We start from the raw sequence: 27,904 nt of genomic DNA on the forward strand, positions 1-27,904 counted from the left end.
GCCCGTGTCCCACCTTCCCCATGCACCACGCAGAGGCCATGCCAGCCTTTCTGCCCTGCACTGTCTGTTCCCATTTTTCCTTCCAGATGCTGGAAAGGCTGCCGGGGCAGGAATCACGTCTTTTGTCTACAAAGGCTGGCTGTCTCCTGGGCGAGTCCCTGGGTGTTGGAATAATGTGATAACTGAGATGGTGCCTTTGAAAACAAAAAATGTCCACTTCACATTATTATTTTTTTCCCTGCACACCCTGAGGAACAGCCGGGGCAGCAAATACAGACTGGGATCACGCGTTCATACTGAGCCTTTCTTGACAATCCCAGGTATTTTTAAGCAGGATGGTATCAGGCAGCCAGCAGTCAGCCAGCCCATTTGGCACACAGGGCCCTGTTTTACCTGAGCAGTGAATAGTCCTCAGTGAAGCAGCACGATGGTACAGAGCGAGCCTGAAGTCATAGCATTCGGCCCGGCAGCATCTCTTTTCACGCGCTCATTCTGTTCACGGCTGGTTGTTTAGTCCTTGCTGTGTTTGAATCCTGTCTTTGGCCAGGCCTGCATTCATGGTGTTTATGCGTGACGGGAATCCCCCTCTCCATGCCAGAGGGAGCCTCCCGTCTTCCCTGCCCACTGCATGCAGCATCGCCTCGTGGATGCGGGGTTCACTGTTTGCTGAGGATGTTTCATGCTGGGGGTTTTGTCACTTGCCTCTGCTGTGGGAAGGGGCATCTCCCAGCCCTTGGGCTTCTCCCTCGTCTGCACCCGCGCCTCCAGGTGCCCCTTCTGTCTTTCCCTGTGGATGTGGACAGGGACGGGGTTCTGAAGCCTCCACCCTCAGCCTCCCCTCGACCCTGCGTCCCCTCCATGCTGCCTTCTGAGCAAAGATGGGCATGAGCATCCACGCTCCTTCATCCTACTTCTGTCTGCCTCTCCGCCCACCCCGCAGATGTCCCAAACAAAAAGATCAGACCCAAGCACGCTACAGTGAACTTTCCCCTTGACCTTGGTTTTCTCCTCAAGCCATAAACCCCTCCCTCCTCTTTCCCCTGAATTGCCAAGCTTTTTGACGGCACACTCCAAAGTCTCTAGGCTCGCAGACTTTCAGATTTAATGGAACAGCAGGATTTATTTTAGAGGGATTGTGACACAGGATTGCTAAGTCTTTATTTTGATAAGAAGAACTCATTGTCATTGAGTAAAAAGCCAGGAGATTTCGAGGCCCCAGTCAGGCTATAATCTCTGATTAAACAGAGCCCAGAGGACAGTGGCCCTTGTAAATACACACATCTGGCTTCATGGTCGGAAAGTCGTGCCACTGTCTCCCCGTTTCCCCATGTTGCTGGCCAGGAGCCCCGTGTCTGAGACTGGAGTCGGGCAGCTGCTGTATGCCCTCCGTCCCTCTCTGTCCACAGGAACCGGCAGGTGACCTGGCTTCTCCACCTTTGCGGTTTGATTTCCCTCAAACCACTCTCTCTGTTGGCACCTGTGGACGGTGGCAGCGGATCCCTGCGGCCCAGCCCGTGTCCCCTACCTGCTGGCCGCACCATAGACCCACCCCCTCGGGGACCCCTTTGCTCCCTCGACCTCTTGGCTCTGCCCCCAGCTGCCTGTTGGGGGCTCTCACAACAGAGTTCACCCACCCCGTCTCTGGGTGAGATGACTGCCCAGGCCTCTCTCGGAACTGCGGGCCTGTATTCCCACCTCGTCTGTCTCCCCAGGTGCATTTCCTCCAGCATCTCTTTCTCCAGCACGTTTGGAACCGATGGAATCTGACTGTCCTCTTCCTCGCCGTGAAGCAGATGGACCCGAATTTCAAAGCTCTGCTCCTCCACACGTGAGCACAGTGACCTTGGGCTGTTTAGTTAATGTTTCCAGGCCTGCTTCTGCATCTGCCTGCGGGACCACCACCATCCTTCCCACTCTTGTTTTTGGGATTAGATGAGGCATGAAGACCCTCAGAAAGGCATCTCTTCTTACCTGGGGCCACACGGTCAAGTGGTGTAACAGGGTTCGGAGGAGTTCCTCTTTCAGACCTGTACCTGTCACTTCCTGACCTTGAGTCTGTCCCCTGCTGTTCTCTCAGTGCCTGAGACCTGCTACTTGTGTCCAAGGTGGCGGTGACAACTGTCAGGTGACTGATTGCAAAGGGGGCTTCTCAGAGCTCCAGGCAGTGGGGAGCAATTTCAAATCTTCCTCTAAAGTAGAAGTACTGTGCTAAAAAGTATAGGTGTATATGTGGTTGAAGGGAGGTGTGTGTGCGCATGTCTCCATGGCGACCAGCACTGGCTGGTGGGCCCTGGTGCACATTTATTCCCAGGACAAGTCTCGAGGTGGCTTGTGGAAGGTCACCGCAGAGGCGAGGGGAGGTTAGAGTCTGGTACCCGGGTGCCTCTGGGACGGCCAGGTGGCTGTTGGGTCACCTCTGCCCCTGGATCCCTGAGGGCAGTTCAGGGGTGGCTGTCGTTGCCATGGCGCCGTTTGCTTGTGCTGTCTTATTTTCTGTTTGTTTCTGATGTGGTTTAGTATCAGTGATGCGTTGAGGTACTGCCCTCAATGCCTGACGGTTCGTGCAGCTGCACATTTCTCTGAGATGGGATACTGATAACAAAATGCTCAGGTAAAGACTCAGTTCCCTCTGTGCTGACAGAGGTCTTGAGGACAGTTTCCCCTCTGGTCGGAGTGTGTCGGGGTGAGAGGAGGGGGGGACCATGTGCCCCAGACCCCACACGTTGATAGAAAAAGTGACAAAGCCAGCCTGTGCCCCTCGGGGGAGAACACCTCCCCCCACCTAGTCCTTTACATTTGTGTACTTTACCACGTTACCCTGTACATCATCTCATCGTACCTCTCAGCGGCCCGGGATGGTGGATGAGGCAGAGAAGGCCAGCAGCCCTTTGTGAGGAGCAGGGGCGCCCGGCAGTGAAGGCATCCCTGTGCGCAGGGCCTGGAGTCTGCCTCTGGATCCCAGGCCCAGGGCAGTTGGTAGGTAATTCAGTAGTGTTGCACGCCTGCTGCGGGCCTGCAGACTTTTGTTCTGCTTCACGTTTCATGATCTCTTGGTGGAGAGAGCCTCGTACTGTAACTGCGGACCTCAGACAGGTCTTGAACCCAGGAGAAGAGATGCTGTTTATATAGAACCAGAAGAAATGCCAGTGAGTAACTCACTTATTCAGAAAGAACTTATTCTGCTGCGCACAGGGGCTGCGATCATAGACTGGACAGGCTGTTTGTGCACCATTCTCTGTGACAGGAAATGCCCTGGAAGGTTCTAAACTCCTTAGAAGGAGTTAGAAGGAAGGTCACACAGTCCAGCCTGTGTCTATCCCAAGGGGGGCCCTGAGATGGTGATAGCTTTTCAGGAAAGGGCGTGGTCCACCTTGAGGCTTCTGGGCATCGGATTCCTTATAGAGGATTGCAGGCTAAGGCTCTGTATTACTTCTGTGGGTTAGGGGGCTGGGGAAGGTGGAACCCCAGCCTGATATGTTAAAAATGGATGCTGAGAAGATAGCAGGAGTGCCAGGAAGGGCAAGCACTGTCCTTCTAAATCACTTTCTAAATGACAGTATCTGCGGTGAAAAGTGTATTCTCTCTCCGAAGCCCTTGGGCTCATGGTGCCAGGATGGCTGTCTGCTTGGTGGTGGTGAAGATTTTTGGCACTGCAGAGTTTAGAACTGATTATCAGTCGCCCGTATACAGGTGGTAGTAATGGTTATATTGGTAAACAACAGATTCAGTATTTTCATTTTTGAAGTGCAGCCACATCTCACTAACTCAAAGCAATTCTGATTCAGAAATGATGGTAGTTTAGAGCGGGTCTGAATTGAAGGTTATCTTAAGAAAATTGTAGGGAAGAGATTACTTAATTTTACAATCATTTTCAGACATTTCGTAAATATCAAATTTTATGCTTTTATTCTTGGACGTATATAAGACAAAGCCAGTTTAAGTACATGAAAAATATGAGTAAAGATTTTTTTTTGTTTCACCTTATATAGAAGCTTGAACTAAGCTGAATGTTGGCAGCTATAAGTTTGGGGGTGCCTTCTTTAATGAGAGGAAAAACCTCATGAGTTATTGCTAATATTTGTATGTAAATAGATGTTCATTCAGGGTTTTATTCCTTCTCAGATAGAAGCAAAAGCCCTCTCAGGCCTCTCATCTCTATTAATAACGCCACTCTTCTTCAAATTATTCGGCCTTCATTTGCAGCAACATGGATGGACCTAGAGATTATCATACTAGAGTGCAGTAAGTCAGACAGAGAAAGACAAATACCGTGTGATATCACTTATACGTGGAATCTAAAATACGACACAAATGAACCTATCTATGAAACAGAAACAGAATCACGGACATAGAGAACAGACTGGTGGTTGCCAAGGGGGATGGGGTTGGGGGAGGGATGGAGAGGGAGGCTGGGGTTAGCAGATGTAAGCTATTATACATAGGATGGATAAACAACCAGATCCTACTGTATAGCACAGGGAACTATATTCAATATCCTGTGATAAACCATAATGGAAAAGAATATAAAAAAAGAATATATATATGTATAGCTGAATCACTTTGCTGTACAGCAGTAATTAATACAACATTGTAAGTCAGTTATATTTCAATAAAAAAATTATTTGGCTTTGAATGGAAAATAGTGGTCCTCTCTACTGATCCCCCACCCAGTATAAAAAAGAGGTCCAGTAGAGTGTACCATGTGCTTTTATTTGTGTGACTCTCCTTTATTCTTGTGCAACCGTAAGCTGGAGCTGTGATTATCCCTCTTTTAGAGAAGAGGAAACTCCTTGTCTGGCAAATTAATTGTAAACAGCTCAGCCTGGCATTGGTAGTCTTCTGTCAAGAGATTTCTCCGGCCTCCTCTCCAGACACCCGCAAACTGATATCCTGAAGTTCAGGCAAACTGTGCCCAGGGCCTACCCTCTCCCCACTTTGCATCCAGTGTCACATTCCTGCCTATGCTGCTCCTCTACTCTTATTTATTTGGTTCAAAGCATAAGTGTCCTTCTTTGTTCCATTTTCTCCCTTCTCTGAACTTCTGCAGCACTTAAGGTATGATATACTGGCATTATTTGAAAATATCTGTTGATGACCCATTTTACAGGTAAGGAAATTAGGCACAGGTAGGTTAAATAGTTTATCCGAGGGTGCAGACCTCATAAATGCAGAAGAGGTTGGTGGTCAGCCTTGGCCTCATTGAGAAGTGGTTTTTGTCTATAGTTTTTCATATGTTTAGTCTTAAACCTCACATTTGTCCAGAGCAAAACACTTGGAAGACAGTTAAAGGGGATCGCAGCTGGGAATAACCTGCAAGCTTTATACTATCTCTTGTAAGAGATCTGGGACCAAGCAGTTTTCTTACTAGTAAAACAGAGATAATACCCACCCTACAGGGGATATTTCATGACTCAGATTAGAGAGCAGCTGTCTTTGCAGAGATTTAACAATGTGAGTTTCTCATTTATTCATTCAGTACCCGTGGGCTGTTTAAGCTTAGTACGGTCACCCCCTCGGCCTCCGTGGAGGACAAAATACCAAAATCCGAGGATGCTCAAATCCCTTATGTAAAATGGCATAGTATTTGCATATAACTTTGCATATCTTCCCATATCCTTTAAATCACCTCTGGATTACTTATAATACCTATTACAATGCAAACAGTTGTAAATACAATTTAAATACTATGTAAATAGTTGCCCAATGAGGCAAATTGAAGTTTTGCTTTCTTTGGACCTTTCTGGAATATTTTTTTTTTTTTTTTTTGAGGTACGCGGGCCTCTCACTGTTGTGGCTTCTCGCGTTGCGGAGCACAGGCTCCAGACGTGCAGGCTCAGTGGCCATGGCACATGGGCCTAGCTGCTCCGCAGCATGTGGAATCTTCCCGGACCGGGGCACGAACCCGTGTCCCCTGCATTGGCAGGTGGACTCTCAACCACTGCGCCACCAGGGAAGCCCCTGGAATATTTTTTTAATATTTTGATCCACAGTTGGTTGAATTCCCAGATGTGGAACCTGTAGGCCGACTGTACTATGTCAGCTTTGGGGAAACAGCAACAGACAAGGCCCACATGGTCTTTCTTCCCAGTGAGCCTAGAGTTCAATAAGGGAGATTGACCATCACCAAACAATTATTTAATTAAAACTGTAACAGATTTCAGGAACCTGAGAGCAGGGGGATCCAACCGAATCTTGGGGTCCAAAGGAGGTGTCCCTGAGGGTGTGATATTTTAGCTAAGTATTTAAGAAGGAACAGACGTTCCCTTCCTTAGTTTTCTGCTCTGATATTTTTAGTAATTTAAAGCAAACCAGTAAGCAGGACTCTTCTAGCCACACTGTTGCCTTCCTTGTCTAAAGCTCTTATTTTTACAGGCAAATACCTTCTTTTCAGTTAAATTAGCAACGTGCATATGGTAGAAAGAAATGGTCTTTGGAGTTGAGACCTATGTTCTGTTTGCCGATCTTGTGTACAAGCAGGTTTGCCTAGGAATGGAATGTCTTCCTACAAGGCAGCTCTGTCTGGACTGGGTCCAGCTGTGTTCTCTGGAAGTTGCTGTTGTTACCCTCAGATACCCTGACTCCAGACCAGCCCCGACCAGAGTTCATGTGTTCCTTGGTAGGCCCATCTTCCTGAGCTTCACGGATGTTTCTGATGGTCTGAGAAATATTAAAGACTTCTACCAAATTGATGTGCTTTTCCTCTTTCTCTGTTTCCTTGATCTTTTCCTCAGATCAAGCAGAAAGCTGCTGTACAGTGTGTGTGTGTGTGTGTGTCAGCTTGATCTTCCCTAGCACTTGTGAGGTGACGGGTGCAGCCCTTGCACCTCTTTTTTCAGCCTTATAAAAACTGCTCACTAGGACCTGAAATGGTGGCCGAGGAGGGACAGTCAGGAGTGCAGGGCTGACCAGCACCTTTTACCTGGGCAGGCCTCACACCCTGGATAGCTGTGCTGGTCCTGTAATGATGGGTGGATGTACCTTTGTTCGTTCCTTCTTTTTTTTTTTTTTTTTGGTCTTTTCTTTTTTTTAAAAATTGAAGTCTAGTTGATGTACAATATTGTATAAGTTATAGGTGTACAATATAGTTATTCACAGTTTTTAAAGCTTATGCTCCACTTATTATAAAATATTGGCTATATTCCCTGGGTTGTACAATATATCCTTGTAGCTTATTTTATACCTAATAGTTTGTACCTCCTGCTCCCCTCCCTCTATACCGCCCCCCACCCAACTGGTGACCACTAGCTTGTTCTCTATAGCTGTGAGTCCGCCTCTTTTTTGTTATATTCACTAGTTCATTCTTAATGTGGATAAGCCATATATATACACACACACACACATATATAGTGTGTATGTATGTGTACATATGCACGCAACATGTATGTATACATGCATACACGCATGCATGTATGTGTACACATGTATGTATATATGTACGTATGTTTGTGTGTATATGTGTGTGTGTGTATATATATATATGTATATACTGCTATCATATTTATGAAACTAGGATCATTAATAGTATGTATTCTTCACTACCTTATACGACCATGCAAGGCAGAGAATTGTGTGAGGCAAATGTTACCACAAATTTAAATACTTGCAGCTTTTAAATTTGTACTTGGAGCTTTTATGTAGCTTCTGATTACTTTGTGGTGTTGGAGCAGGGCATCCATTTTCCCCTTTATTTCTCCCGTCTCCTTTTCACCCCCAATTTAGAAATATTTGGTATGTTTTGGCTCTGCTTGCCTTTGTCGAGCTGGTGGAAGAAATGGCATGGGATCAAGAGAGCCTTTTCTATTTTAGCCCTTCTTAACATTAGTACGTCCAAAATAAATGTATCCTTGAAATTAAATGCTATGAACTAACCTTTTCCAGCCCTGAAAGCTGTAACCTCAGGGTTTAAACCAAGAGAAAGAGGAATTTAAAATAGCATTTTTGGTCATTTCAAGAATCGCAATGTTTAGTGGCAGGTAAACGTGGGGAAAAATATTCAGCCTCATTAGTAATCAAAGGAATATAAAAGAAAATGTTGCCAGACTATTTTACCAATAACGTGGGCAGTTTTTCAAATGTAAGAGAAAGAAAGGAAGAAGGGAAAGATGTTGAATTGGGTGGTGGAAGTATAAAGGTGTACCTTGCCCCCTCGAAGGCAATTTAGCAGTATTTGTCAAGTGCTGCAGAGGTGTTAGTGCCTCTGACACAGTGATTACACTCTGGGAGCTTAGCCTAAGGAAATAAGCAGAAATGGACATAAATATAATTATAACGTTAGGAACTTGGAAACAACCTAAATGTCCAACGACTGGGGATTGGTTACATGAAATATGAAAATGTGTGCAGTGGGCTTTTGTGCCACTAAGAATGGGAAACTATTTGGAAAAATAATGACAGGGGAAAAAGTTTGTAAAATAACATAAAGTGAAGCATGAACCTAGTATTTTGAAATATGATCTATTTATACACACACTCTGTATGTGTGTCTGACAATTAAAAACATACATCAGAATAAAATATTGTCTCTGGGTGATGGGAATGTTGGTGGTTTTTTATTCTTCACTGGAGTTTTCTGTATTTTCCAAATATGCCTATAATCAGAAGAAATTCCATAATTTTAAAATGCATACTTTAGAATACTTTGTACTGATATAACCATATGAAAACATAGGGGAAATAAAGCCTACAGGGAATTACCAACCGAATGCCCTCAGTGAGTTTTGATGAGGTGATGGGACTTGGTGGGGTGGTTGTTTTTTATGTTTTTCTTGAACGTGCTTCTGTTTAGAATATATCTTATATTAGGAAAGCAAATGTAAAATAAATGTAGAAAAGTACTTTAGGAATCCATGCCATGTTTGAGCAGAGTTAGTACTTTGTAGATATTCCCTTGCGACTGTGGTCCATCTTGAGGATGATGAAAACTGTTAACAGTGGTGGTCAGTGATAGACATTTTCTTTCCTTCTGCAGATATTCCTGAAATTCCAGAGAGCATCTCATTCTGTAAAGCACTACAGATCGCTGACTTCAGCGGAAACCCACTGACTAGGTAACCTTTCTGCTTGCTTTTCTGTCCATAGTACTAAGGGTACCCTTTTTGAACACGGGGACGTCAGGAGCCCCTCCTGTGGCTCCTGGCTCAGTCGTGAGCCCACTGACCAGTGGATTCCAGGCGCCTGTGTTGCCAGGGTAACTGGGTTGATGCCCAAACAGCAATGCAGGGACCAGCCCTCCAGAGTCCATTCTAGATGTCTCTCTGGGCCAGGTGGGCCCATTTATAAAATTTCTCAAGACTCTTTAAGCAACCTTGAAGAAAGGAAAGTACTCTTCCTTTCCTTTTCATTCCCTTTTTTTTGTTTTTTTTTTAAAGTGTCTAGAAAAATTGAGATTGAGTTAAAATTTGGGATTCATCTCATCTGTCTCAAAATTGCTTGGATCTCCTTGGGTATGGAGTGCTGGGGAATGCCCTATTTCGTTTTGTTTTTCCTGTATCTGCTTATTTTTAAGAAGTATAAATATGTCTTAAAAACAATTCTGGTTTTTCTCTTTTGAATTTTAGTTATTATGTTACTAGTAATGTTTATTTTTATGAAAAATAGTACTGTAGTAGGCTCTAGCCTGATAGCTTTCTAACTCACCACCGTTGTCACGTCTCGTCCTCTTTCTTAACCATCATCCGTACGGTTGTCCCTCTTTCTCAAACCTTTCTGTAGCTCCCCGTCCCTGTAAGATCAAGTGGGAGCTCCCGGTGTGCTGTGCAGCCTCCCCCCCGCCCTCTGTCTGACCTTGGCCGGCCTTTCCACCTGCGTGGCCCTCAATTGCCTTGTCTGATGTTGTGGCCTCTGTAATAAAGGGCTCCAGGTGTCTGATTTCACTCCCCCTCGTTTTGACTGTGCCAACTCTTTCGCTCTCCTTTAAGATGCAGCCTGAGCATCACATTTCTTCAGGAGGCCTTTCCTGACGACTCACCGAGGCCCCTCCTCTGGGCCCTGTAACCCCTCTCTGCATACTTTTCTCATAACACTCGAAACCTACATGTAAATGATCACTTTGACCAAGGCCCCCCAACAAGATGTATTCCTCTGTCATTTACGGTTCTATCTGCAGCCCTACTGTACTTTCTGGAATGGAGTGAGCCCTCAGTGTTTGTTGAACTGAACTGAGCTATTTGTGCTCAAGGCAGCTCGTAGGGTTGGGCAGCTGGGAAATATTATGCTTCTCTGGAGTTTTTTTGTTAACTCTTCAGTTGCTTAATCCCCTTGTCTACTTCTTTAGTGTTTTTCCCCTAATGTCTTGCTGATATGTGACTTTATCATCATTTCAAAACTCTCTTGACCAGAACACACTGCATCGTGTGAGGCCTTACTCAGTTTTCACCCTGGACTTGTTTTTGGCAGGTTTCTTAAAGGAAAGCCGTTTTAATTTGGGAGGTGTGCTCTTTTAAGAATTAAGACGATGTCTGTGAGTTGAAGGGACCTTAAAAATTATTCAGCGTGGCCTAGTGATTTTATGGCTGAAGAAACTGAGGCTCCAAGAGGTGAAATGACCTTTTAAGATCATGCAGCCTCTGAGCAGCAGCTCAGACTTGCTTTCCTCTCTCCCGACCTTAAGTCTGGCCTTCCTCTTCTGGTCACATCACTGGTTTGGCTCTTAATGTTAAGAGCCAGTGAAAAAAGCAAATCAGCCATTTAAAGATACAATTTCCTTATATTTACAATCATTTTAGCTAGCTTTAAAATTATATATAGTTTCTGGTAAAAACTCAGAACCGTTAAGTTGCATCTTTTGAAATATAAATTTAAAAAATCTTAGCCCTATTACACTATGGAAGAGGTTGCAACTTCGTACAAACCATTCCTGAGAATGTATTTCAGCGATTATGAAAATCCTAGTTAATACTCTCATCTTTCGGGGCCTGCATTTGGTTTTGAAGTTTGGAATTACCTGTATTAGATGTCAAACAGCATAGGAATTGTTTTTTAAAAAAGGAACCTAGAGGGGCTTCCCTGGTGGTGCAGTGGTTGGGAGTCCACCTGCCGATGCAGGGGACACGGGTTCGTGCCCCGGTCCGGGAAGATCCCACATGCCGCGGAGCGGCTGGGCCGTGAGCCATGGCCGCTGAGCCTGCGCGTCCGGAGCCTGTGCTCCGCAACGGGAGAGGCCACAACAGTGAGAGGCCCGCGTACCGCAAAAAAAAAAAAAAAAAAAAAAAAAAAAGGAACCTAGAAAGAGGAAAGAAATGAAAGATTCTAATCTAGAGACTATCACTAAGGCAAGAAGTCCTCACCACCCCCTGCAAAAAAATAGTTATGTGTTCTTTTCTCCATCTTAGCAGATTTATGTATAAGCATTTTAGATGCAATGAGATTTTTTTTGCAGTTTGTGATTTTTCCTCTCCAAATACTAGTAACCATAGAAATATTGAAAGTAAACTTTCTTTGCAGGTATTTAAATAATACTTTTATTTTGAATCCTTGCTCTTCAGTAGTCTAAGGGAAGTATACAGAATTTCTCTTTGTGTAGAACGTTGTGAAACATATAATCATCTCACATGATTGGCATATTAAATCAAATCAGAAGAAAAATATTAAGAAAGTAGCAATTGGCTGTCAGCTGATCAATTGTAAGTAATCCATAGCTTTGCTCTGGGTATTATAAGCTACAGGAAGAAAAAAAAATCAAGCAACTGCCTTGTGTTTTATTATAATATTGTGGACTAAAATTTCTATTTTCTGTTAATCAATAAAGTATTTTCACTCTTAGGCACTTTCAGCTTCAGGAACTATGTATCATTTTCTTTCATAGCCATACACTCGGTAGGCTCACAACATTGTTTCTCCTTTATTCTTACAGCTTGAATATCTTTCGTCTCTAATTATTTCTGGATCACCCTGTCAGCAAGTATTTATCATACCCCTGTACTGCTAGGTAGACCAAGTCCTTACTTTTTTCCTTATAAATAGAAAGACAAGACAAATGTGCCATACATAAAGTAATTTTAGGAGGTTATTTCAGTCAGCATACAGAAGAAGTCTTTATATTTATTTTAGTATGCACCATATATGCACTTCTCTTTTTCAACTATAACAACATTTTTTTTTTGTTTTAGATTGCCAGAAAGCTTTCCCGAATTGCAGAATTTGACATGTCTTTCTGTAAATGACATCTCACTGCAGTCTCTGCCTGAAAATATTGGCAAGTAAGTTTTTACGTGAAGTTTGCGTATACAGGGTGAAAGGGCGTTTATATCATCAACTCCACTTCCTTCGCTTTTACAGGTCTTGTTTTTCTCCTCAGAAAGCCGTTTAGCCAGTCTTCAATATCTCCCTCAAGAAAGCCTCTGCGTTTTTGCATCCAGTTGCCCCTAAATTTTAATGGTTAAAAAGGATGCTGCTACTTGTTACTAGTGAAAAACCTAATCTGTTTTGAAGTTTTCTCTAAACCGATGGATTCCAGAGTAGTTAATTGAAGCGAAGTAGCATGTGTTATATAGGTGGTTATTAAATACTGTCAGAAACGACTACTCCTAGTAATTTCATTGAAAACATAGGGCGTGTGCCCTAAACAGCAGCTCTGACAGCGTTTGTGTGCCGTGGACCTGGGAACGGGGAGTTAGGGTGGTGTGTCTGGAGAGCAGGCGTGGTGTGTGTGTGTGCGTGGTGGGGGGAGGTGGGCTGGGACGGGCACGTGTCCACGATGCTGGCTCGGAGGTCGGGGAGGACAGCCATGTCGAGAAATAAAATCCTGTGGAGAAACTGTATGCTGGTGAATCAGTGTTCTTTTGCACATTCCCACAGATGAACTGATTGATGGAATTATCTTAGTAGGTCTGCTCGTCTTCTCCATCCCTTCAGGACAGACATTGGCTTAAAGCAGTCTGGTGGCTCATGCTTGACCACTTAAAAGCCCACCGTGGCCAGCCGACACTGGTGGACCGGTGTGTCCTGCCGTCAATAAAGGATTTCTCTCGTCCTTACCCGTCCTGCCTAAGTTCTAAGATAAAACAGAAGCTCGCCTTTTGGGGAACTGCAGTGTATCTGGGTCTGTTCTGCAAAGGTTCTCTTGCCAGACGTCTGAAGCCCCCTGCGTCCCCTCCTTGCAGGAGGAGGACGGCTGGCTGCCCTGTTTCCGTCTGCAGGTCTCTGTTCCTCTGAGGTTCACGCTGATGCTTGGACACTGGGCCAGCACATGTGCTGATTAAGAACTGTGCCCCTTAGCTCTCAGGAAGGGACAGAGACAAGAGGGTCCCTGAGTTCATGGTACCCGTTGTGGAGGAAATTAACAGTGTTTTGCCATGGATTTCATGCACTGCACTCTTGCTGTGTCAAGTTTCATACGTTTCTAATTAATATAATAGCCACTGAAATACTGCTGCTGCCCTCCTCCTGCCCCTCGGGGGGGTCTCTGGAATCTAATTCCCTTGAGACCCTCCTCCACTCTCCCCGGCCTCCCACTGGCCTGATGGCTGCCCCTTCCATCCCCTCATTCATGTCTTTTTAAACAGGTTTCATGCTGAGAGAAAATATGTTCTTATTAAACCAGAGTTCCCTCTCACTCCCTACTGCATTGTTTTTATGGAAAATGTTACTTAACAATCCTTTCAGGATAATTTACGATAGCCTTTATGCCACTTTTCTGTTAATATCTATGTTTGTTTTTGTCAACGTTCAGCGTTTCTTGTGTATCTGCTTTTTTGATCAGTAATAAGGGCAGTTTTTTGTTTTGTTTCAAGTTTAGATTTAATCAGCTTGTGTTATTATTACAGCCTCATATATACCGCTTGTTTCCAAAATAAAATGCCACTTTGAACTTGAACCGTGTGGTGAATAATCACCCAGAAAGTAAGAATATTGGTTAGAGGAGTGAATCAACTGATTTTTATTAGGTCAGCTGGTGAAAATTAATGGGAAACGGGAAGTTTCCTATTCCTGGTTTTGTTACCGTAGCAAGAGACTCCATGGTTTCTTCCTGTTGGACTTAGGGTTTATGTGTCCGTTCTCACTTAGTAGAAAGAAACGGAGAGCAGACTCCTCCCTGGGGAAGACTGGACCCCTCTTGTGCCCTGGACGGTGCTGAAAAGGCACTTGAAACGGCTGAGTTGGTGACTGTCCAGGAGATCTCCTGTTTGCATAAGCATACTGTACTTTAAACAAATCGTTATTTGACACTTACCAACTTTCCTCTTGGGAGGGACTCTTCAGTTTCCCGAAGATTCCCACATGGTTGCTCTGGAGCATTTAACCAAATATTTAGTAACCAGAATACTTCTCAGAGACAGTATGGTATCGTAAACAAGGCACAAAGATCGGGTATTACAAAAAATACGAAAATGACATCGAATGGCCACTTGCATGACGGATACTCACTGCTGTCTCTGTGGATTCTGAAGTGGAGGTTTGGGCATAAATTAACCCTGCCTGTTTGGTCAGATGGGGCAGCTACCTCAGCATTGGCCTTTTGAGCCTCAGTTGACGATGGGATCTCGGTGTCTCCTTTCGGCACCTGGCACGGCACGTGGCCTTAACTGGGAGAACTGTGGGTTTCTCCAGGATCGGGTGGGCGTGTCCCGCCTGGAGGAGAGAGCCCAGCCTTTAGGACAGGCAGCCTTGCAGGGCCTCGGAGCTGAGGGTACCCTCTTCCATCCCGTGTGATTCGCTGACGGCAGTTTGAAGAGCATTCGGGCGTTGATGGCAGAGTTGGAGCTGGAGTCCGGCGCTCCTGGCCCCAGGCCTGCTTTTCCCCCACTCCACCCCCATCACCGTAGGACAGCCACCTCCCGCGGCCCTGAGGGGCTCAGCGACTTTCTCCTCATTCCCCTAGTGACACCTAACAGTCCATTTTTTAAGTAGTCAGGTCCAAACAACTTGATAAGCATTTTTGTCCTAACAACCTAGCAGCTGTTCGAAAAAGTAATAGTACACATTGAAAGACTGAATATTTGTATTTCCTTCTTAAACATCCCCAGATCTGTGCTCTGGGAGGTGGGTTACCCGATGGGCACCTGCCCAGCTTCTCAAAATACCACGGCATTTCCTTTTCAACGTCCTGGGCATTTGTCACCGCTTTGCAAAGATGCACTGTCCTCGACGGGCGTGCAGAGGTCCCGTGAGTTTGCCTCAGTGAGCAGTAGCTTGCTGCCGTCGGAATTGCTGAGTGCAATGTTTGGGTGCTTGGGAGTCTGCAGCATCAGCTGTTGGTGATGAGCAGCAGCCAGCATCGCCCAGGTGGTTCATGTCCTACAGGGCGCGGCTACGTGCCAGGTAACCGTCAGTGCAGTTACCTCGATAAAGCAAGTCTCTCAGGTAGTAGAATCTTTATAATACTTGTGGCAAGATGAGAAATGATCAGGAAAATCTTTTGAACCACAGAGAGTTATACGGGCTACTTCGTGCAAAAGCACACATTTTTCTTTCACTAGAATAAAAGTGTCTCAAATTTGCTGACTCTTTTCTGTGATGGCCCGTGAGTACATTCCTTGGTCCTTCAAAGGAAAGGTGATACCTAACAAAGAGCGGGAAACGAACTCACCTTCAATGGGTGTTTTAAAACCCCTTTGTTAACAATAGAAAAATACACCTTCTGATTTAGTCTTTGTGAGCAAGTGTTTGATGCTGGGGAAGATGGGAATTTATCAGCTGAATTTCAGCAAAGACCTTTCCATAATCAGAAGAAATTTGAAAAAATTGCTCCTAGGGTGGTTTAATAAGAGCAGCTGATAACGCAGTTCTTGGATCAGTGTAACTTTGCGAGGTGTCTTTTTCACCTGTTACAGCCATTAAACAAGTATCAAAACAAATCACTTAGAATCAGTTTTGTTCCCAAATGTAAAACAAAAGATTTACTACATAATACAGTATTTTCAGTCTCATTGCTTTCACTAATGAGAGCCAGAAAGATTTTTGTATCTTTAGTAAAATATTTAAAAATATTTTTTCTTTTGTTTTATCTTCTACTTAAATTTTTTTGATTTTAGATATTTTATAATGTGTACAATATAATGGCACATAGTGCGTCTATATATATTTTTTTAAATAAATAGAAGGATTATGAAGGTTTACTCTTAAACGTGTGGGGACCACCACTCTAGAGCAGACTGTTTGGGAGTCCCTTAAGCCAGAGACCAGTGGTTCTCAAACTCTGCCTTGTTGGGCCCCTAGGTGTTCCTGGGAAGCGTCTGCCGGGAGTTGTGGAGAGTGTGGACCAGTGCCCTGGTTCGTGGTCTCTGCTGGTCCCTGTTTGCACCAGCACAGCTCTGCTATTAGCTTTAAAGTTTTTTTTTGTTTTTTTTGTATCGGTGTTACATATAATATTTTCATTTAAAAAGTCTGCTGTATATGTGTTTCACTTGAAGTTTGGAGACCCCTGTTTCAGATGCTTGGTGGTGCTTGTTTATTGTAGCAGCCTGCATTGGGGAGTTTTCACTGGGTTATAGATCCCGCTGAGCTCTGCTCAAACCAAGCAGAGAGCTTCAAAGCCTTTTATGAAAGTGAACTTCAAAATTCTTTACCTGCCTCCTCTCTTTACAAACTGGCTGAGGTTTTTCCCCACCTAATGGTTGAAATTCTGCCTCTTTCATGAAACCTTCTCCAGTGATTGGAAGAGGTGAAATAGATCCCAGACTCAGATTCCCCGACCGCCCCTCCCCTCCCCCCACATCACGCACACAATCAGCCCTTGAGTGCTTTGTCTGCGCACAGAAGGCTAGTTCAGTGTTTGATTGTGTGTGTGTGTGTGTGTGTGTGTGTGTGTGTCTGTTAGCGTGTGCACCCAGGCCACCTTGTCTCCTGTAGCCATGGGGCTCTGGGTCTGAGACGCTCTTTGTGTCTCTACTGACCCTGCCATGGCTCTGACACACTGAACAAGTTCGTGGGACGAGGTGCACAGTGTTACCTCCTGCATGCTGCTGGTTTCCAAGCTGACATCGTAGATGATCCAGTTAGGTTCCAGACGCTTTGTGTTGGGACCTCGTTAACCTGTTCCTCCACGGTCACTTTTTGGGCTAAGTGCTACATAGGTTCTATAAAAGATTGACATAAAGAAACAACTATGAAAAGAACCTGCTTCCATTGCCCTGAAATCTTCTACTGAAGAATAATTATTATCCATTAATATTGCTTAATTTCCCCCATATAAGGAGCCACTAGGGAGAGATTTTTAAAATATTTATTTTTAGGGGGAAAAATGCCTCACCGGGAGAACTGTAAGCGTCTTCCTTTTAATAACAGTTCTGACATTTATCACATTTCCCTTTCTGCTTTTGTTGCCAGAAAGCTCAGAGCTGGTTCCCACGATCAGCGAGAGCAGCTGTGTTAGTTTCCATGGGATGAAAGGACCTGGAGACCTGGGAGCAGAGGTGCTGCGTGGCATGCACAGTGGGTGGGGGGAGGCGGGGCGGTGCTCTGATGGGCACACCTGTCCTGTTACAGCACCCTACTCACAGGTTAGCATGAACCATCCCTAGTTTCATTAGCTTTGTCTGTAAAATGGGGGTAAGTAATCTGCCCGTGTGTGTGTGTGGGTGTGTGTGTGTGTGTGTGTGTGTCGCTGGTGGGTGGTAGAGCGGGGGTTTGAACTTGGTTTCTCCCTGGAAAAAGCTGCATTTCCTTTGCTGCAGGTGCCCACTGAGCACACTAGTTTCCTCCTCCCTTGCCCGGCCCTCATTTTCTCATTCATGAAACTTTTTACATATTTGCACTTTTTAAAGACCTCTTTAAATCCCTCTTAGAAAAAGTTGGGGTAAAGTTAAGTAAAGGACTTTATCATCGAAGGTGACACTTAGCACAGAAGGGCAGCGGTGGAGGAGGAGGGAGACCTTCATAGGACCTTCGAGAGTAGAGTTCCAAGTCCGGGATGGGCTTTAAGAAAACTGTCCGAATAGAACGGATTTTTCAGATAGGCCCTTGAAAACAGTGCCAAGTGACAATGACTTTTTACTATCGCTAAACACACCTGGAAGATTCTACCGGTCAAGCCCGAAAGGATAATTTTGCTTTAAAGAGTTTTCAAACGTTGGTACGAAGTGTGAATGAATTTTTCTCTCAAAAGAGCTTGTTGATAGTGAAAATAGTTTTCTTGAGACCAGTTGTATCAATTTCTACTCAAGTAAATCACAAACTGCATTTTTTTGCTTATCAAAAGTGAGGTAGCCTGCAGACAGACATGATACTGTATATAGAGAATCCTAAGGAATCCACAGGAAACTATTAGAGCTAATAAATGAGTTCAGCAAGGTTATAGGATACAAGATGAATGTACAAAAATCAGTTGTATTTCTATATAATAGCACTGAACAATCCAGGATGAAATTAAGAAAACAATTCCACTTATAAAGCACCAAAATGAATAGAATACTTAGGAATAAATTTAACAGAAGAAATGTAAGACATGTGCACTGCAAACTACAAAACATTGTTCAAAGAAGTTAAAAATGACCTAAATAAATGGGAAGACATCCTGTGTTTATGGATTAGAAGACTTAATATTGTTAAGATAACAGTACTCCCCAAATTAATCTACAGATCAACTCAATCCCCATCAAAATCCTAGCTGGCTTTTCTGTAGGAATTGATGAGTTGATCCTAAAATTCATATGGAAATATGAGAGACTCAGGATAGCCAAAGCAGCCTTAAAGAAGAAGAGCAAAGTTGGAGGAGTCATGCTTCCAGATTTCAAAACTTAACTGCAAAGCTACAGCAATCAAGACTATGTGGTACTGGCATAAGAACAGACATACAGATCAATGGAATAGAATTGGAAATTCAGAAATAAACCCTTGCATTTATGGTTAACCAATTTTGACAAGAGTGCCAAAACAATTCAATGAGGACAAATAGTTTTTTTGTGTGTGTGTGTGTGGTACGCGGGCCTCTCACTGTTGTGGCCTCACCCGTCGCAGAGCACAGGCTCCGGACGCGCAGGCTCAGCGGCCATGGCTTACGCGCCCAGCCACTCCACGGCATGTGGGATCTTCCCGGGCCGGGGCACGAACCTGTGTCCCCTGCATCGGCAGGTGGACTCTCAACCACTTGCGCCACCAGGGAAGCCTGAGGACAAATAGTCTTTTCAACACATGCTGTTGGGACAACTAAATATCCATCAGCATGCAAAAGAATGAAGTCACACCCCTACCTCACACCACATACAAAAATTAACTCTAAATAGAGCAGAGACCTAAATGTAAGAGTTAAATCTTTGAGAGGAAAACATAGGGGTAAATCTTTGTGACATTGGATTAGTCAGTGGCTTCTTAGATATGACATGAAAAGTCTGAACAACAAAAGAAAACATGGGTAAATTGGATTTCATCAAAATCAAAGGCTTTCTTGCATCAAAGAATACTATCAACAAAGTGAAAAGACAACTTACAAGTGGGAGAAAATATTTGCAAATCATATATCTAGAATACATAAAGAACTCTTACCACTCAACACTAAAAAGATAAATAACCCAGTTAAAAAGAGGCAAAGAATTTGAATAATTTGTCCAAAGAAGATATACAGATGGCCAATAAGCACATGTAAAGATGGTCAACATCATTAGTCATCAGATAGATGCAAATCAAAACCACAATGATACACCACTTCACACCCATTAGATGACTGTCATCAAAAAGATGAATGAATGTTGGTGGAAAAATTGAAACCCTCATACATTATTGGTGGGAATTTTAAATGATGCAGCTTAGGGAATGTAAATTGGTGGAGCCACTACTATGGAAAACAGTATGGAGGCTCCTTAAAAAACTAAAAAAAGGTTTACTGTATGATCCAGCTGTCCCACTCCTGGGTATGAATCTGGAGAAAACTCTTAATTCGAAAAGATACATGCACCCCAGTGTTCATAGCAGCACTATTTAATACAATAGCCAAGACATGGAAGTAACCTAAATGTCCATCGACACATAAATGGATAAAGAAGATGGGGTATATATATACAATGGGATATTACTCAGCCATAAAAAAGAATGAAATAATGCCATTTATAGCAACATGGATGGACCTAGAGATTATCATACTAAGTGAAGTAAGCTAGACAGAGAAAGACAAATATATGATATCACTTATATGTGGAATCTAAAAAATAATACGAATGAACTTATTTAGAAAACAGAAACACTCTTGCAGGCATAGAAAACAAACTTATGGTTACCAAAGGGGAAAGGTGGTGAGGGATAAATTAGGGGATTGGGATTAACAGACACGCACTACTATATATAAAATAGATAAACAACAAGGACCTACTGTATAGCCCAGGGAACTATATTCAGTATCTTGTAATAACTTATAATAGAAAAGAATCTGAAAAAAGTGTATATATATATATAACTGAATCATTTTGCTGTACACCTGAAACTAACACAATCTTATAAATCAACTATACTTCAATAAAAAAGATGCAGCCCCTCATCTGAGGGAGCAGGTCCTTCCTCAGAAAGTTCAACATAGTTACTATATGACCCAGCAGTTCCACTCCTTGTTATGTTTACCCAAGATAATTGAAAACATATGAAACATATGTTTTCATATGGGGAAAACATATGTCCCCAACGCAGTGGACACGGGTTCGAGCCCTGGTCCGGGAAGATCCCACATGCCGCAGAGCAACTAAGCCCGTGTGCCACAACTACTGAGCCTGTGTGCCACAACTACTGGAGCCCATGTGCCACAACTACTGAAACCCGCACGCCTAGAGCCCGTGCTCCACAGCAAGAGAAGCTACTGCATTGAGAAGCCCGCACACCGCAACAAAGAGTAGACCCCACTCGACGCAACTAAAGAAAGCCCGAGTGCAGCAACAAAGACCCAGTGCAGCCAAAAATAAATAAATTAATTTATATTAAAAAAAAAGAAAACATATGTCTATAAAAAACGTGTGCGTAGATGTTCATAGCAGCATCATTCATAATAGCCAAAAGGCAGAAACAACTCAAATTTTCATCAGTGATGAACTGATAAACAAAATGTTCTTCTGTCTATGTAATGAAATATTATTCAGCCATAAAAAGTAGTGAGGGGGCTTCCCTGGTGGCGCAGTGGTTGAGAGTCTGCCTGCCAATGCGGGGAACACGGGTTCGTGCCCTGGTCTGGGAAGATCCCACATGCCGCCGAGTGGCTGGGCCCGTGAGCCATGGCCACTGGGCCTGCATGTCCGGAGCCTGTGCTCCGCAGCAGGAGAGGCCACAGCAGTGAGAGGCCCGCATACCGCAAAAAAAAAACAAAAAAAAAAGTAGTGAGGTACTGACACATGCTACAATGTGGATAAACCTAGAAAACACGTTAAGTAAGGAAGTCAGACAGAAAAGGCCACACGTTGTACGATTCCATTTATATGAAATGTCCAGTATAGGTAAATCCGTAGAGACAGAAATTAAATTAGTGGTTGCCAGGGGCAGGGGTGGGGTGGGCCAGGGTGAGGGGAACAGGGTGCGGATAAGGAATGGCTTCTGATGGGTCTGAAGTTTCTTTTTGGATGATGGAAATTTTCTGGAATTAGGTAGTGGTGATGTTTGTACAGCCTTATGAATATACTGAAAACCACTGAATAATACACATTGTAAAGGTGGATATTGTAGTATGTGAAATGTATCTCAGTGAAAAAAATAAAAAGAATGGATGTTAGGCAAACTTGAGCCTGGTGCTGCCGAGGGATGATGCTATACCTGGGAAATGGACCTAGGTTTATTCTTACAGACACTCCTCCCTGAGGTAGGCTTACAGGCAATGTGCTGAAGTCGTTTTGTCTCAGTTACTGGCACCTGTTGATCAGCAGGTCTGCACAGCCAGAGCCTCCAAAAGGTCCAGGTGTTGTGGAGGGGTGGGGGCGGGGTAGGGAGGATATAGAAGCCCCATCGGGAACTTGTGGAGGATTTTGAGAATCTGGGGAGGCTCTGCCTCCATCGGGAGCTGCTGTGTCTTGACTTTGTGTATCTGGCTCCATGAGATTCCATATCCTTTGCCATTAAAGAAACTGGTGCCATCAGGAAAAAACAAAAAAAGTTAAGTTAACCTCAATATGTCTAGACATCTCTACTCTGTTTAATTAAATTTTCTCCTGGAAAAAGAGCATTCTTTAAGAAGAAGAAATATAAGCAATGGACTGGCATGGTGCCCAAAACCCAGTGGTCAGTCACTAAATGGTTATTATCAATAAAGATTTGATTGTCACCATATGCTAATAGAAGTGGAAGAAGCAGATAAGCCCTGGGTTCTCTGGCAGATTGAAGTCAAGTGTGTGGTTGTGATTTTGTGTCTGCTGCCCTTGGGAATGGTGACCTGTTAGCACGTGCTGCCTGAGAGGAACCAATCTTTTTGAAAACTGTTACTGTATTTAATGGTCTTGTTTTTTTTTTTTTTTTTTGAGGCCCAGAAATTTCTGTAAAATATTTGTTGTTCCAAAGACAAAATGAACAATTTTTAGAAAAATTTCTAGAGCAAAGCCACCATAAGGAAGTTTGTAACTAGAGATTTCTTAAATACGAATCTGGTATTAAAAAAGCAGAAACACTGTGAATGTGTGCTTCTCCCCCATTCCAGTCAAATGTTATTGCCGTAAATGTTTACAGATTTTATATTTTAATGGTTTAATACTGTACTGCCATTTGTTTGCTCGGGGCACCTTAATTTATTTTATTCTTTACTTTCTTAATGATGTTGGCCACCGAAATGGAAAAAAAAATCCAAGTGGTTTAGAAAGGAATTTTTGAAATATAGTGGAGAACAGATGTAAATTTTTTTAAAGTAACCCCTCATCCAGTCCCTGAAATAGAATCCTAAAAATATAGTTGGCCTACATTCTGGCTTACAGAAGAGTATAACTCTTGTGCCTGCTCTCAGGGACCGTGTAGAACATTAAGATCAGTGTTCTGGAAAGAAAGCCTTCTGTGCACACTCTTTCTGCAGGAGCTTAGGTTAGGTGTTTGTCTTTCTTTTCTTTTTTTAAGCCCCATTTGGTGGTAAAAACGGCGGGAGTGAAGGGAGGATAGAAGATAGTGGTTTCTGTAGGAGGAGGATGAGGTCCTCCTGATGGTATCACGTAGAAATTTAATTTGCCAGAAATTAAAATTGAAGGGTAAAATATCTGTTACTGGGGGAGTGGTTAAAAAAATTAAGGTCTACATAGATAGAGAGATACTATGCAATTAAAAAAATACTGGGGTGTACAGATAAGAAAGGAGACAAATATCTGCTCTGTATAGGATGCTACCTTTCGTGTGAAAGAAAGGAGTTAAGCCTGTATATTCATACCTGTTTGTCTCTGCATAAAAGGCAACTCTGGGTGAACACATAAATATCTAACAAAAAGGGTTATCTCTAGTGAGAGGGTCTAGGTGGTAGGAAACCAGATAGGTGAAAGACAGAAGTAGGGGGAAACTTATTACTGAGTACTTTATTTTACATACATGTAGGCTCATGTATTACCTATTCACAAAGTTGACTTCACAAACTCAAGGGTTAAGATGGTGATTAAAAACGCAGATTCCCTGGTGAATCTTGGCTCTGCCCCTTCCCAGCTGTGGAAGACCTTGTTCGGGTCCCCTCTCTGTGCCTCCATTTTCTCATCCATAAAAGTTAATTCTTGGAAAGCGCTTGCACCAGTATCTGTTGTATAGTAATCTGCTGATATCATTATTAGAAGTCGGAGGATTAAAGACCAGTCATTCTCAATTTGCATCTCAGTGTCTAATCTTTGGTCACATATGTAAAAGTATTAGAAGTACCGGACGCTTTCTTTCATCTCTGTAACACCACGTGTTGACTGAGGCAGCTGGTAAATGCACGCGGAGTTTCTCTTGGCCTGTGGTTAAGAGCCTGGCCTCTGAAGTAGACAGAATTGCATTCAGGTCCCCCAAATGCATCACTTCTCAGCGGCGTGTCCTTTACTCGGTACTGCTGAAAGATATGCAGAGATGCTGGAGTGGAATTGACCAGGTTGCCTTGATGGGGACGGCTCCATCCTGAAATCTTTTTTTCCTAACATCTTTATTGGAGTATAATTGCTTTACAATGGTGTGTTACTTTCTGCTATATAAGGAAGTGAATCAGTTATACATATACATATATCCCCATATCTCGTCCCTCTTGCGTCTCCCTCCCTCCCACCCTCCCTATCCCACCCCTCCAGGAGGTCACAAAGCACCGAGCTCATCTCCCTGTGCTATGTGGCTGCTTCCCACTAGCTATCTATTTTACATTTGGTAGTGTATATATGTCCATGCCACTCTCTCACTTTGTCCCAGCTTCCCCTTCCCCTTCCCCATATACTCAAGTCCATTCTTTAGTAGTTCTGCATCTTTATTCCTGTCTTGCCCCTAGGTTCTTCATGACCATTTTTTTTTCTTAGATTCCGTATATATGTGTTAGCATACAGTATTTGTTTTTCTCTTTCTGACTGACTTCACTCTGTATGACAGACTCTAGGTCCATCCACCTCACTACAAATAACTCAATTTCGTTTCCTTTTATGGCTGAGTAATATTCCATTGTATATATGTGCCACATCTTCTTTATACATTCATCTGTTGATGGACACTTAGATTGCTTCCATGTCCCGGCTATTGTAAACAGAGCTGCAATGAACATTGTGGTGCATGACTCTTTTTGAATTATGGTTTTCTCAGGGGTATATGCCCAGTAGTGGGATTGCTGGGTCGTATGGTAGTTCTATTTTTAGTTTACTAAGGAACCTCCATACTGTTCTCCATAGTGGCTGTATCAATTTACATTCCCACCAACAGTGCAAGAGGGTTCCCTTTTCTCCACACCCTCTCCAGCATTTATTGTTTGTAGATTTTTTGATGATGGCCATTCTGACTGGTGTGAGATGATATCTCATTGTAGTTTTGATTTGCATTTCTCTAATGATTAATGATGTTGAACATTCTTTCATGTGTCTGTTGGCAATCTCTTCTTTGGAGAAATGTCTATTTAGGTCTTCAGCCCATTTTTTGGATTGGGTTGTTTGTTTTTTTGATATTGAGCTGCATGAGCTGCTTGTAAATTTTGGAGATTAATCCTTTGTCAGTTGCTTCATTTGCAAATATTTTATCCCATTCTGAGGGTTGTCTTTTGGTCTTGTTTATGGTTTCCTTTGCTGTGCAAAAGCTTTTAAGTTTCATTAGGTCCCACTTGTTTATTTTTGTTTTTATTTCGATTTTTCTAGGAGGTGGGTCAAAAAGGATCTTGCTGGGGCTTCCCTGGAGGTGCAGTGGTTGGGAGTCCGCCTGCCAATGCAGGGGACGCGGGTTCGTGCCCCGGTCCGGGATGATCCCATGTGCCGCGGAGCAGCTGGGCCCATGAGCCATGGCCGCTGAGCCTGCGCGTCCGGAGCTGTGCTCTGCAACGGGAGAGGCCACAGCAGTGAGAGGCCCGCGTACTGCAAAAAAAAAAAAAAAAAAAAAGGATCTTGCTGTGATTTATGTCATAGAATGTTCTGCCTATGTTTTCCTCTAAGAGTTTGATAGTGTCTGGCCTTACATTTAGGTCTTTAATCCATTTTGAGTTTATTTTTGTGTATGTTGTTAGGGAGTGTTCTAATTTCATTCTTTTACGTGTAGCTGTCCAGTTTTCCCAGCACCACTTATTGAAGAGGCTGTCTTTTCTCCATTGTATATTCTTGCCTCCTTTATCAAAGATAAGGTGACCATATGTGCGTGGGTTTATCTCTGGGCTTTCTATCCTGTTCCATTGATCTATATTTCGTTTTCTTTGTGCCAGTACCGTACTGTCTTGATTACGGCAGCTTTGTTGTATAGTCTGAAGTCAGGGAGCTTTATTCCTCCAGCTCTGATTTTCCTTCTCCAGATTGCTTTTGCTATTCGGGGTCTTTTGTGTTTCCATACAAATTGTGAGATTTTTTTGTCCTAGTTCTGTGAAAAATGCCAGTGGTAGTTGGGTAGGGATTGCATTGAATCTGTAGATTGCTTTGGGTAGTAGAGTCATTTTCACAATGTTGATTCTTTCAATCCAAGAACATGGTATATCTCTCCATCTGTTTGTATCATCTTTAATTTCTTTCATCAGTGTCTTATAATTTTCTGCATACAGGCCTTTTGTCTCCTTAGGTAGGTTTATTCCTAGATATTTTATTCTTTTTGTAGCAGTGGTAAATGGGAGTGTTTTCTTAATTTCACTTTCAGATTTTTCATCATTAATGTATAGGAATGCAAGAGATTTCTGTGCCTTAATTTTGTATCCTGCTACTTTACCAAATTCATTGATTAGCTCTAGTAGTTTCCTGGTATCATCTTTAGGATTCTCTATGTACAGTATCATGTCATCTGCAAACAGGGACAGCTTTACTTCTTCTTTTCCAATTTGAATTCCTTTTATTTCTTTTTCTTCTCTGATTGCTGTGGCTAAAAATTCCAGAACTATGTTGAATAATAGTGGTGAAAGTGGGCACCCTTATGTTGTTCCTGATCTTAGTGGAAATGGTTTCAGCTTTTCACCATTGATGATGATGTTGGCTGTGGATTTGTCATATATGGCCTTTATTATATTGAGGTAAGTTCCCTCTATGCCTACATTCTGGAGAGTCTTTTTTATCATAAATGGGTGTTGAATTTTGTCGATAGCTTTTTCTGCATCTATTGAGATGATCCTATGGTTTTTCTCCTTCAGTTTGTTAATATGGTATATCACATTGATTGATATGCATATATTGAAGAATCCTTGCATTCCTGGGATAAACCCCACTTGATCATTGTGTATGATCCTTTTAATGTGCTGTTGGATTCTGTTTGCCAGTATTTTGTTGAGAATTTTTGCGTCTATATTCATATATTCATCAGTGGTATTGGCCTGTAGTTTTCTTTCTTAGTGACATCTTTGTCTGGTTTTGGTATCAGGGTGATGGTGGCCTCATAGAATGAGTTTGGGAGTGTTCCTCCCTCTGCCATGTTTTGGAAGAGTTTGAGAAGGATGGGTGTTAGCTCTTCTCTAAATGTTTGATAGAATTTGCCTGTGAAGCCGTCTGGTCCTGGGCTTTTGTTTGTTGGAAGATCTTTAATCACAGTTTCAATCAGTGCTTGTGATTTGTCTGTTCATATTTTCTGTTTCTTTCTGGTTCAGTCTTGGGAGGTTGTGCATTTCTAAGAAGTTTTCCATTTCTTCCAGGTTGTCCATTTTATTGGCATAGAGTTGCTTGTAGTAATCTCTCATGATCCTTTGTATTTCTGCAGTGTCAGTTGTTACTTCTCCTTTTTCATTTCTAATTCGATTGACTTGAGTCTTCTCCCTTTTTTTCTTGATGAGTCTGGCTAATGGTTTATCAATTTTGTTTATCTTCTCAAAGAACCAGCTTTTACTTTTATTGATCTTTGCTGTAGTTTCCTTCATTTCTTTTTCATTTATTTCGGATCTGATCTTTATGATTTCTTTCCTTCTGCTGACTTTGGGATTTTTTTGTTCTACTTTCTGTAATTGCTTTAGGTGTAAGGATAGGTTGTTTATTTGAGATGTTTCTTGTTTCTTAAGGTAGGATTGTATTGCTATAAACTTCCCTCTTAGAACTGCTTTTGCTGCATCCCATAGGTTTTGGGTCGTCATGTTTTCATTGTCATTTGTTTGTAGGTATTTTTTGATTTCCACTTTGATTTCTTCAGTGATCTCTTGGTTATTGAGTAGCGTATTGTTTAGCCTCCATGTGTTTGTATTTTTTACAGGTTTTTTCCTATTATTGATATCTAGTCTCATAGCGTTGTGGTCGGGAAAGATACTTGATACGATTTCAATTTTCTTAAATTTACAAAGGCTTGATGTGTGACCCACATCAAGACCACATCATGGTCTATCCTGGAGAATGTTCCATGAGCCCTTGAGAGTAATGTGTATTCTGTTGTTTTTCAATGGAATGTCCAATAAATATCAATTAAGTCCATCTTGTTTAATGTATCATTTAAAGCTTGT

At 42.9% G+C, this 27,904-nt stretch overlaps 1 protein-coding gene across 3 annotated transcripts in view; it reads left to right on the top strand.

Annotated features, from left to right (window-relative positions):
• Positions 1–27,904, top strand: part of LRRC1 (leucine rich repeat containing 1) — a 126,638-nt gene that overhangs the window by 63,586 nt on the left and 35,148 nt on the right. For 2 of the 3 annotated variants that reach the window (XM_029243428.1, XM_029243431.1), the window contains 2 exons: positions 8,969–9,047; positions 12,108–12,197. In XM_029243428.1, the coding sequence (XP_029099261.1) occupies positions 8,969–9,047; positions 12,108–12,197 (169 nt within the window). Of the gene's footprint in view, positions 1–4,132; positions 4,243–8,968; positions 9,048–12,107; positions 12,198–27,904 lie in introns of those variants that run through there. The other variant, XM_029243429.1, reaches the window with a different exon arrangement.

Source organism: Monodon monoceros, unplaced genomic scaffold (assembly GCF_005190385.1).
Source record: "Monodon monoceros isolate NGI ecotype Baffin Bay Population unplaced genomic scaffold, NGI_Narwhal_1 Super_Scaffold_3, whole genome shotgun sequence".
Lineage (NCBI taxonomy): Eukaryota > Metazoa > Chordata > Mammalia > Artiodactyla > Monodontidae > Monodon > Monodon monoceros.